This window comes from Vanacampus margaritifer, chromosome 1 (assembly GCF_051991255.1).
Source record: "Vanacampus margaritifer isolate UIUO_Vmar chromosome 1, RoL_Vmar_1.0, whole genome shotgun sequence".
Taxonomy (NCBI): Eukaryota; Metazoa; Chordata; class Actinopteri; order Syngnathiformes; family Syngnathidae; genus Vanacampus; species Vanacampus margaritifer.
Genome location: NC_135432.1, coordinates 23,434,895 through 23,446,830, shown reverse-complemented (window position 1 = coordinate 23,446,830; position 11,936 = coordinate 23,434,895). Strand labels below are relative to the sequence as shown.

The 11,936-nt window shown below is 42.1% G+C and overlaps 2 protein-coding genes across 3 annotated transcripts in view; both read left to right on the top strand.

Annotated features, from left to right (window-relative positions):
• The first annotated feature begins 1,187 nt into the window (after window positions 1–1,187).
• Window positions 1,188–5,296, top strand: ubiad1 (UbiA prenyltransferase domain containing 1). Its single transcript, XM_077552676.1, has 3 exons — window positions 1,188–1,388; window positions 2,224–2,850; window positions 4,474–5,296. The coding sequence occupies exons 2-3, from the start codon at window positions 2,283–2,285 to the stop codon at window positions 4,959–4,961; spliced, it is 1,056 nt and encodes a 351-aa protein (XP_077408802.1). The 5' UTR covers window positions 1,188–1,388; window positions 2,224–2,282; the 3' UTR covers window positions 4,962–5,296.
• Window positions 5,297–6,159: 863 nt separating this feature from the next.
• Window positions 6,160–11,936, top strand: part of mib2 (MIB E3 ubiquitin protein ligase 2) — a 49,304-nt gene continuing 43,527 nt past the window's right edge. The window contains exon 1 of one of the 2 annotated variants that reach the window (XM_077585179.1): window positions 6,160–6,312. The gene's annotated coding sequence lies outside the window, so the exon portion shown is untranslated. The remainder of the gene's footprint in view (window positions 6,313–11,936) is intronic. The other variant, XM_077585170.1, reaches the window with a different exon arrangement.

The window sequence follows — 11,936 nt, the reverse complement described above, 5'->3', positions numbered from 1 at the left end:
AGCAACCCCCTTTGCTCCCATCTGTTTTACTGAATTTTGACTGATTTGGCAAGGCCCACAGAATATTGTGTTCTATTGCTATAAAAACATGGAACCTAGCAAAAGAAAAATTTGAGTATTTTCTTTCATCAAGAAAAATATATTTCTATTTGTTTCTGTTTTGCAGCAATTAGCATTAGAATATAGTTAGGTTTCATCATTATTTACAATTCTGTTTAGAACTGGGGGCAAATCAGCTTGTTCTCAACATGGCCCTGGTTGAGCTACTCTGCTGCCACCTGATGGCCGTTTTTGTAATATTATACCAGTGCTTCAACCGTTCTATGCAGTTGAGAGGCTGTGTCAAACAAACACAAAACATATACATATGTGCCATTCTCTCTAGCAAGGGTAAAATTAAGTTGTTGATGCAGGATAGACAAAAATACATTAGCATAATATATTACTGTTGCATGATGTGGGAGTCAGCGAATGAGGGTGTAGAGTTGTCTGGTTGCCAGTTTGCATGTTGAATTACTGGGTGCATTTGTGGCCTTGGGAAGCTCGCGTATGGAGGTGCTTATTAGGTATTTGCTTTCTACCGTGTGTTCAATAAAGCGATTAAAAGTGCACCAACAGTGGTGTGTCAATTCTTGAGCACCTTTGTAGGGATTACAAGTTATTCTAACTAGCCGCGAACGGGTGAGATAAATGAGCTAATGATGTCTTTACCGTACCAGTACACACATTGCACTTTATCTTCTTCTTTTTTTTTTTTTTTTTTTTTTTTAATTGTGTGTGAAATGATTCCACAACTTTGGAAACCACTGTCGTTTAAGCACTCGTTCTTTCTGGCTCGTGCTTACGCTTACTGCTACTTGAGTCTGCTGTACCGGTAGCATTTTCTGTGTGGAAAAATCATTGCCACAAAATCCCACGAAAAGCGATTTAAAAATCCACAGTACAGGGAGAGTGCAAAAGATAAACATATGGCGAGGGATAACGGATATGCCACCATTTTGAACAGAAATAAGGAATTTCTAATCAAAGAAAAAATATATTTACGAACATGGGAGAAACAATAAATTTGCAAATTAAGGATTTTTTAACTGAAGAATAAATATATTTAATTTATAAAACACGGGGGTAACAATGCATTTGACATTACAATATTGTAAAAACCCGGAACAATTAGTTTCCCGTGTAGTCTCGTCGAGTCCTTTAGCTGGTGGGACGTGCCACAGCGGAAACCGTACTGGTCAGACACATCAGGGGCGAATGGCCACCCTGACGAGTCCTCTCCAAGTTGACACGTAGCATTTGAACGCGCTTCTCGTCCCCCAGTGAGGCTAGCGATGCTCGCCTGTGACCCAATGGAGTCTTCGTTTCTTCCGGGGAGGCCATAACACGTAAGAAGAAGCTCCGTGTGACATTTCCTCTTCCACGCCGTCCCGACCCACATAACATTAGCTTCCTTAGCGGCTAGCCTGTTAGCTTTAATCCTATAATCTCACTAGTTGGCCTCCAATGTAGACATGAAGTGGACGTTACTAATTTACCCATGTGATGCTCGTTTTGGTGTCAGTGTAGACTGTGGGGTTCTTATTAAATTATGTGATTTAGTGCAATACAACCTCCTCTCACGTTAATGTGCGACCAACATATTGTCCACTATTATGAATCCAATCAATGCTCTTTTTCTTGAAGGGCGTGTAATAATTAGTGGCGTTACTCAACCAATTCAAACTGAAATATGACCGAAGCTTTGTTTTATGGGTTATTTAGTACTCATGGAATGTTACGTGATTAAAAAAAAAGTTACGATTTTTGAAAGGCACTGGATATTTTGCCGTGACCGGCAGCTCTTCTGCTAGCGCTGTTTTCCCATGAGCGGCTCTAATTGGTCAATCACCGGAACGAGTCATAGACTGGCCGTGGTTCCTGGTCGCTTCACCCCCTTTTGTGTCTTTTCACGAAATTTTTATTTTGTTTTGCCACTAAAGATAGGCTGCTACTGGCATTACCAGCCTAACCATAATCCACAGAGCGTACCGGTCATGGCAAAATAGCCGCTTTGTTTTTTAAATTTGTTGTTAAAATTTATTCACATGAGTGTATTCAATCTCACTGTGGTTGCACAATGGGCTAAAGGTGAGGCAGAAAAGTCTGTTTATACTAGCGCTGAATGATTTTGGAGAATGTAATTGTGAAGAATGTTTCACAAATGTGTTTGTTCTTCTCCAGGAACATCTGACTTTGACATCGGGCGTCATTACCGCTTCTATAAATAGCTGGCTGAGGAAATGGCTAAAGAGCACAAATACAACATGACAGAAACATTTGTACTGGCCGGATCTAATGGCCACAACGGGCAACTGTGGCATACAGCGACCACCAACTCGGTGCCAGCAAGTCACGCTTCCGGTGCCAACCACGTATCGAGGATGGCCCGCGTGGCCTCCGACGTCAAGCACACATGCGCCGCCTATGTGCTGGCGCTCAGGCCGTGGAGCTTCAGCGCCTCGCTGACGCCGGTGGCCCTCGGCAGCGCGCTGGCATATAAGCTGGAGGGATCGGTGGACTTGGTCGTCCTCATGGTGTGCGCCGTGGCCGTGCTGGTAGTGCATGGCGCTGGCAACCTGGTCAACACCTACTACGACTTCTCCAAAGGCATCGACCACAAAAAGAGCGACGATCGGACTCTGGTGGACGAGATCCTAGCGCCGCAGGACGTTGTCATGTTTGGAGCCTTGTTATACTCTTTGGGGTGCTTGTGTGCCACATTGCTCTTCTTCTTATCTACACTCAGACTGGAACATCTTGCCCTGATTTACTTCGGGGGACTCTCCAGCTCTTTTTTGTATACTGGAGGTAAGTGCATCATCCATCTGTCACTGTTAATTTTTTCACTCATACTGCAGTGCTCATACAGACACGACATACCCCCCCCCCACCCCCCAAATGTCTTGGAACAAGGAGCCCAAGTCTTTCGTTTTTTTGCTGCACACTAAGAACATTTGCTTTTAATATCAAAAGGTGAGAAATTACATCAACTAACGGGTGTGCAATATTGCCTTAAAGTAAAATATTTTTTTGGAATTGAATTGAATGATTTCACACTTATAGAAAAAGCTTATTATATTGACATTCAAAGCAACTTTTGCTGATTTTTCTTTTGCGCGGTGTGCTTTATTTCTCTCGGTACCAACCAAGCTTCTTTTTTTTTTTACTTAAGCATTAAATTAAGCAAAAATGGGGTTGTAGCGATTAATCGAGTAGACCAAATAAATTGATTACAAAAACATGTTGTTTTTTTCTATATGGCCACAACTTGTTCCAAGTGACTCAATTTATAGACTGACTAATGGACTAGCCCAGTGGTGTCCAAACTCGGTCCTCGAGGGCCGGTAGTCCCGCAGGTTTTAGATATTTCTCTCCTCCAACAGCTGAAGCTCATCAGCAAGCTCTGCATAAGCATGATAACGACCTTGTTGATTGGAACAGGTGCGTTGGAGCAGGGAAACCTCAAAAACCTGCAGGACTACCGGCCCTCGAGGACCGAGTTTGGACACCACTGGTAGCCGGTTAAATAGATATTTGACTCGTTGAGCCGTTTAAAACAGTAAAAAGTTCATATTTTGCCCAGAATTAATTTGATAACGTCATTGTTATTCATGTACAATTAATACCATTAAGAACACATTTTTCCACTTGCTGTTGACTAAAGTGGACATCACCTGTGCTGAGGAAATGGGTAACGACCACTTTCGGCTCACCTGATTTCTGTGTTTGGTCAGCAAACTTCATCTTCAGTCGACGGCAAGTGGAGAAATTTTAAAGGTATTAATTGTACATAAAAAATAATGATGTTTTTACATTAATTACAGACAAAATATTATCTTACTGTTGAAAATGGCGCAATGAGTCAAGTATCCCTCTTAACAGCCAGCCATCGTTACGCTCTCGTTAGCTAACACCCACGTCACTCACCAGACCAGACCCTGTCTTTTAAAGCCATGCACACTCAAAGCCACAGAGACTACAGTACAACGTAAGGATAGTGACTCCAAGTGGAGAAAATATACTTGCAACACAAATACATATGTTTTGCCATTTTGATCTGCTAATCGGTAGAATACTTGATTCTAAAAATACTCGATAGCTGCAGCGTAATACACAAATAATAATAAAAAAGTGTTTTTACAGGTAATGTAAGAATGATTTCTTCTCGGAGAAAAATCCTTTTGGCTGGTGCATATGTGTTGTCAAAAACGTAATGCCACACCTTGTCCAGCTCTCGCATAATTTTCAGAGCTGTAGCAAATAGACAAATATTTGCAGCTTGAAAAACACATTCTTCAGGTCAACTTTGCAGCATGACAATTAATTACTGCTTCTGCAACATATGAATGGGCACCATGTCAGCAAATTAGAAGGATTTGCTGCATAGCTCGGTGCGCGGTTGGCCTAATGATATCTCTTGTTAATCCTCAGGGATCGGTTTAAAGTATGTTGCCCTGGGAGACGTGGTCATCCTCATCACCTTTGGCCCACTGGCTGTCATGTTCGCCCACGCCGTGCAGGTGGGCTACCTGTCGGTGCTGCCGCTGGTCTACGCCGTCCCGCTGGCCCTCAACACCGAGGCCATCCTCCACAGCAACAACACCCGAGACATGGACTCGGACAAGCAGGCGGGCATCGTCACGTTGGCCATCCTCATCGGGCCTACGCTCTCCTACGTGGTCTACAGCCTGCTGCTCTTCGTCCCTTACGTGCTCTTCTGCATCCTGGCGACGCGCTACACCATCAGCATGGCGCTGCCCCTGCTCTCGCTGCCCATGGCCTTCCCCCTGGAGAAGCAGTTCCGCAGTCGGTGCTACACCAAAATCCCCCAAAAGACAGCCAAGCTCAACCTGCTCATGGGACTTTTCTACGTCTTTGGCATCATTTTGGCACCTCGGGGCAGCCTGCCCTTACTGTGATTCATATTTCATATGTTGTTTTTTTAAACGACAACTACAGACTACTTTATGTGTACGTCACACACTTTAATTTATTATTTCATTTACGTGTCCTGTAGAACTAGGTTTGGCTTTTCTCTGTGACACTGAACACAGGTGATTGTTAATGTATTAAGGTCAAGGTCTAGTTGCCATATTTCTTCTAATGCAGATGCCTAAAAACATCAGTAAAATGTTGACTTTGTTCCTCCTTGCATCGGCCATACTGTTAATTTGTACAGTGTGATATTCCTTCTTTGCCTTTGCCAGCCAAATAGTGTTTATTTGCGTTGTAATAAAAGTCGCTGACGCTTTTATGCTTTGTCGTCATTATTTTCTGCACACTAATAAATGAACTGCGGGGTGGATCAAATTGGCATCATTAGCACATTCCATTGAGGGACTAGATTAACAAAACCAACAGGAGACATTTTTCATGTGTTTATGCACCAGAAATTAATCCATTCAAATACACGAATACCAATTTCACTTAATTTAGTGTTTTGGTTAGGATTTTGTCTTCAGCTTAAAAAACGGACAAACTATATCTAGCTCGTTCCAAACAAGCCGTCTCGTTACAAAGCATTGACCAGAAGGGGGCGCTATTGGACAACCACAGAAACGTCATGGAAAATGAAGTTTGCTTTTGAGTTGATTTTTCTTTATATATTTCTCTTTTAAAGCAAATTGTATTTGAGCACCTATATAATGTTGTAGGACTTCAACCACCTCCCATTTTTGCATTAACAATGCTAAAAAAATTATTAGCAGCTCAAAAACCTTTCACACTACCCCCTGACTCCATAGAAATAATTTGGACAACCCCCCCATTGTATTTATGTGAGCGTCTCCCCGCAGGACGTGAGGGTGATCAAGCACAAATTGCCTCACCCATGTTTAGAATTTTTGTAACCAACGAATCCATTTATTTTGCATCGAGAGTTGTTTAAGTAATACAACAAATGACATGAATTGATTTACAGTGTTGACTCTATGATTTGCTGATGAATTGGATGTACTGTAGCAGTTCTTTCTACTCACAATAAAATTATTACTTTTATTTATATTATTATATTACACTCGCGACTCGCTAGTACCCGTACATGAGAACAACACAGGAGAAGAGCACTTCGTTTCCATGTTAACTGGAGAATCCGAACGCATCATCTCATGTGACGTCATACATGGGCGTGTTGTCATGGCTGTACGCTGCGAAATCCCACAGTTTCGTACACGTTAGTTTCCTTAAAAAAGCACCCATGTCACCGTTGGTCGGAGGCCGGAACATGGGATTATTGCTTGCCACAAAGTAGACATTCTTGACAAAGATCCGGTGAGTAACAGCGCTGTGAAAGAAATTGTTTTTCACGCCAATAAACGTTGCCAAACATGGGTTAGCTTGCTAGCGTCAGCGTTTGACAAGCTAATAACACGCACCAGCCCTCAGTCATCTCCAGACACACTAAATATGTCGGTCACTGATAGTTCGTTTGCTTCTGATCGTTCTATTTAGAAAAATATAGACAATATGTTCCCTCAATTGACTGAGTAATAGTCTGTGTGAAGAAAGTGGTTTTGTGACCGTTTCTAGTAATATCATGGTTTTGAGCAGAGGCAGGTGGTTTTCACTTGACAGGCGACAAGGGTAATTTTGCCTGTAATCTTGTCATGTGTTTGTTAGCAGGCTGTCAAGCATGTATCGGATATCGTTGTTGTCCATCTTAAGATCCTTAGTACGATCTCTGTCCTCATTAGTAAGACCATTCGGCGCAAAATGACTACATGCAACTGTGTCTTACTAGTAGTACTAGTACAACTTTTGTCATACGAGTGTGCAATTAAACTAGGAAACCACCGTGCTGCACTTGAAACTCTACTACATCCAAGTTGTAGTTATGTGGACTCTGGTAGCAGAACCAAAGTGTCCATTAGTAATTTTGCCTCACTAGTAACTACAGTAGTAGTTGTTCTACTAATATGACAGAGCTCTTCAGTGAGTGTGGAGTAAAATCATTTTACTTGTGCACTGAATTATCTGGCTAGTGAGGACAAATAGCATACATAGGACTTTATATCAAGGATGTTAATTAAATTGAACATGAATGGATGGCTATTAAGGAAAATAGCAGCTGATAGGAACATAACAATCTTCTAATAGAGACTGAGATTCATAAATAATTTTAATACAGCGCTGGTCATAAGGTTAACAGCACTATGCATTTGTATTTTTCGTAAAATAACTTTTTATTTAAAGAGGCAGGTCAATGGAGAAGTCGTGCTTTTATACTGTGATGAACTACATGCTGTGTTGTGGTGATTAATGTAATCCTGGGGTGGTCACAAGCCTTTTTGAAATTGAGAGCTGCCGCTTGGCTACTGATTTGTGCGATGGGCTACCAGTTTGCTACACTTTTCTGAAAGAACAAATTTGCTCAAGTAATTTAATCATGATGTCCATCTATCTATGTGAAGGCACTGATCATGTTAAAGTTTTTTCACAATGATTATCATAAAAGATTTAACAAGGTAAGAAACACAAATGTCAATATGAAAACTGAAGTTATTTATCCCAAGGCACTTTAGTCATTGGGCCAAAGCCCAAAATATGACATACAGGTACAACCTGGGTGGGCAAATTCTAGTTGTGATTTATTTTTTTCATACCCATACATCCCAAGCCTATGTTTTGATATGATAGCCCTCTCAGACTGGTAGCTTTTTAGTAGTTATCACCTTATAAAGTAAATGACCTACCTGTAAAAAATGCATTTTTGATGCTTGTGCATATCCTGATTTTGGCTCATGGTCAAGACAGTTATCAGTGGTTGATAATGTTGTGTTTGGTGTCATTTTAAAGGACACATTCTAAGCTTTAATTTAAGAAAATTTGTGAAGCTCTTTGTCAAATATATAGGTCACTGGAGCTATTCAAACTTTCAGAAACACAATTTTTTTTCACAATTTTCGTCTAAACTATACACTTTATTTAAGCGCTGTGGCATCAAGAAACATAGGAGACAGAAAATACAACAACTGGAATATTCACCGGAGTCCAAATATTCAGGAAATGTGTAATTTATTCATGCTATGTCATTGTTGGACATGATTTCAGACCTTGAAATGAGAAGGAGCATTTTGACCAAAAACCGAGGCTTAACTCCATGCAGGCTGTTTAGGTGAAAACTATACCAATTGTGGCATCAAAGAACATTAAAGCAAAAAACTTAAACTGGAATACTACTGGACTCAAATGATTCAGGAAATGTGTACTACTGTCATACCATGTCATTGTTAGACATTATTTCAGGGCTAAAATAAGAATTTTGACTGAGTCCTTTAACTTTCTTTTTTTGGCTCCTAACCCTACACCCAGACTTCTCATATGAAGAAGCCCTGTGGACCATTGACAACTTTTAACTTGAGATCTATCGAACGAAATGTTGTTGTATTTTACAATGACAATAGAGCTTCTTATCTTATGTTATTCAAATACAGGGGTGCCCAAGTCTGGTCCTGAGAGCCCCTATCCAGCCCGTTTTTCCTTCTCAAACATACCTGAATGAAATGATCAATTTCTCAGCAAGCTTTTCAGAAGGCTGAATACGATCCTGATGATTAGATTCAGGTGTGTTGGAGGAGGGAGACATTGGAAAAAAGGTTGGATAGGGGCTCTCAAGGACCGGACTTGGAACTTGAGAACCCCATCATGGAACTGTTCCAGGTCTGCCTGCACTCCCTCTGTACCATGCATGGTACTTAATCCATCTGGATTTTATACCTCTCTATGAAAGAGAAAATGTTGGGTCCGATATGAGCTTCCACAGAAGGATTTGGATACTACAACTACCATGCATCCCCTTGGTGTTTTGCTTTAATTAAGCTAAACTGGGCTCGGTGCCTATCCTGCCCTGATACTATGCTAAGATAATGTAACTGCCTGCAGAACACCCTGAAGTACTGTCCTAATGAGCCTTGTTGCATGGCTGTATCACTCAAAGTACTATTTATTAGAAATATAACCAGAGTTTCATTTAGCGATACTGTTGCTGGTGCTGAATGACGTGCATGCATTCACTAGCAGCGATTCTGTAAGGCCAGCCAGGCTCGACTCCGAGTCCCTCCCGGATGACCGAGCTTCTCACCCTATCTCTATGGGAGAGCAATGCGGAGGAAACTTATTTCGGTCACTTGTATCTGGGATCTTGTTTTTTCTGTCACGACCCACAGCTTGTGACCATAGGTGAGGCTAGGAAAGTAGATCGACTGGTAAATCGAAAGTTTCGCCTGATGGCTCAATTCCTTCTTCACGACAGACTTATAGAGTCCGCATTACTGCAGATGATGCAGCGATGCAAATGTCAAGCTCATCCACCAACTGAGGACCATGGTCTCAGGTTCGGAGGTGCTGATTTTTATCCCAACGACTTCACACAGCTTGCGAACCACTCCAGTGAGAGTTGGAGATTGCGGCTCGATGAAGCTAACAGTACCACATCATCTGCAAAAAGCAGAGATGTAATACTGAGGCCACCAAACGGGACCCCCTCAACGTTGGGTCAAATGTGGATACAAATTTCACCAATCAGTGGTACCTTAGTTGTGTCTAGATATTCTGTCATTTTATGGACAGAATTGGTGACAGAAGGGCAGCCTTAGTGGAGTCCAATCCTGACTGGAAACAAATGTGACTACTGGCAAAGCGGGCCAAACATCGGTCATACACAGACCAAACAGCCCTTATCAGGGGATTTGGTACCTCATACTCCCAAACCACCCACCACAGAACTTCCTGAGGGACACGGACGAACGCATTCAAACAAGTCCGGAAAACACGTATTTTGTATGTTGGGCGAACTCCCATGCAGCCTGGTGGACCTTGTTTAGCGGGTCCACTTTTAAATGGGCAGGACGAAAACCACACTGCTTCTCCTGAACCTGAGATTGGACTTCCCAAAGCACCCTCCTCTCCCCTGAATAGACCTTACCCAGAAGACATTTTAAAAAGGGGGACCACAACTCCAGTCTTCCAATCAACGTGCACCGTCCCCGATGTCCATGCAATGTTTTAGAGGCGTGCCAACCAGGACATCCCCATAACATCAAGAGTCTTTAGAAACTCTTGGTCGATCTCATCTACCCCCGTGGCCTTGCTACCGACCTCATTTACCTCAACCTCATAGATAGGAGAGCCCACCTCAGTCTCCAGACTCTGCTTTCTCATGGGAAGGCATGTCAGTAGAATTGAGGAGGGCTTTGCAAAGTATTGTCACTATGAGTCACAGTAAGGTCAGCAGCACCCAATCCTCACAATGGCGAAGATGGACTGCTTTCCCTTCCTGAGACGGTGAATGTTGGACAAGAATTTCTTCAAATCTATCAAACATCTTTCTCCAAGGCCTCATCAAACTCTTTAAATGCCCGACTGCCGAAGCCGCTTGGCCAGCCAGTACCTACCAGCAGCCTCCGGAGTTCCACAGGCTAAAAAGGCCTGATTGAATTCTTTCTTCAGCCTGATGGCATCCCTCACCGTCCAACAGGTTCGGGGGTTGCTGCCACGACAGGCACCAACCACCTTATGGCCACAGGCACCAAGCTGGGGGAAAATAATGCCAACATCACCTTGGCGTCTCTCACCGTGGGCAACTCCAGAGTGATAAGAGTGTCAAACCCCACTTGAGTGGACTGGGACCAGAGCCTAAGCTGTGTGTAGAGGTGTGTCTTATCTAGTTGCAAAACCAGTTTGGCCTCCTTCCCTGCCAGGTTCTGCAGCCATTGATCGGATTTAGGCCCCGTCCACAAAAAAGCCCGTTTCAATGTATCCACACAAGTTTCTTACCGTTTCAGCAGTTCGTCCACACAGGCGTGACATTTCAGTGTTTAAAAAGATTTCAAAACACATCCCGCACGTTCCAATGTAACAAACCGTATGCGGGATACTCCTCCAGTGATGACGTAGTGGTCACAGCTCGACCGCCAGTCTGTCAACAACAATGGCGTTTTGCGCAACCTCCTTAGCTTGCTTATGCTTTTACAGCAAAATAATTTGTGATGTTGTTTGTACTTAATATGAATCACCCGCCATTGTCACTTCTCCTATGTTTGTCCATGTGTTAGTAGTTCGCCTTCGCTGGTTATTCTTCTACGCTTTCCGTTAACTCCCTGTGGCTGCACTACAGCGCCACTCCAGACTAGGCATATATATTACAGCCGTTAAACATCCTCAGCGACACTCGCATGTTTGTCTGTACAAGATTTTTTGGGAGGAACAAAGCCTTTGCTTCCGTGTGAAGTTTACTGTATTCGTTCAGTCTTTGTCAGGTCATTGTACATGTCAAGTGCTTGTTCCTGGTTTCAATACTGATGTATTCCCAGTATTGCTTTTTATTTTGAATCCTGTTTTGGACTTTTGGGTATCTGTTTTTTGACTACTCAGGCACATTATTGTCTTTTGTTTTGTTTTTTTTTAAATTAAAATACTTCTTGAGTTCACCTCTGCCTCCACGCCCTGCTTCCCTGCACTTCCCTCCACCTCACCAACACAAATGTGGCATAAAATAAATATATTATGGCTGCAAATTGGCAAATTTAAATTTATCGCAAGTTCTGGAACGTAACCCCCATGATAAATGAGGAACTACTGTAGGTCATATTTATGCATCTTAGTAAATACAACTCTTTTTGACTGTATTATTAATATTAGTGTATAACCCTTAGATCTTTATTAAAAAAGAAATGGCCAGATTTTGTACTTATCTGCTTTATGTGTCTTTATTTATTTATTTTGCCTACATGTGAATTTAACATGTTTATCCACTTACCCACTTTTCTTACCTCTTATAATAGACGTGAAATGGCATAGTCGCATGCTTATGTTTAAGTTACCTGTCATAGCCTGTTACAGCGATTGGGAAATTAATTGTTCAATAATAACTATACAGTCTAAAGTTCATGTCTGTT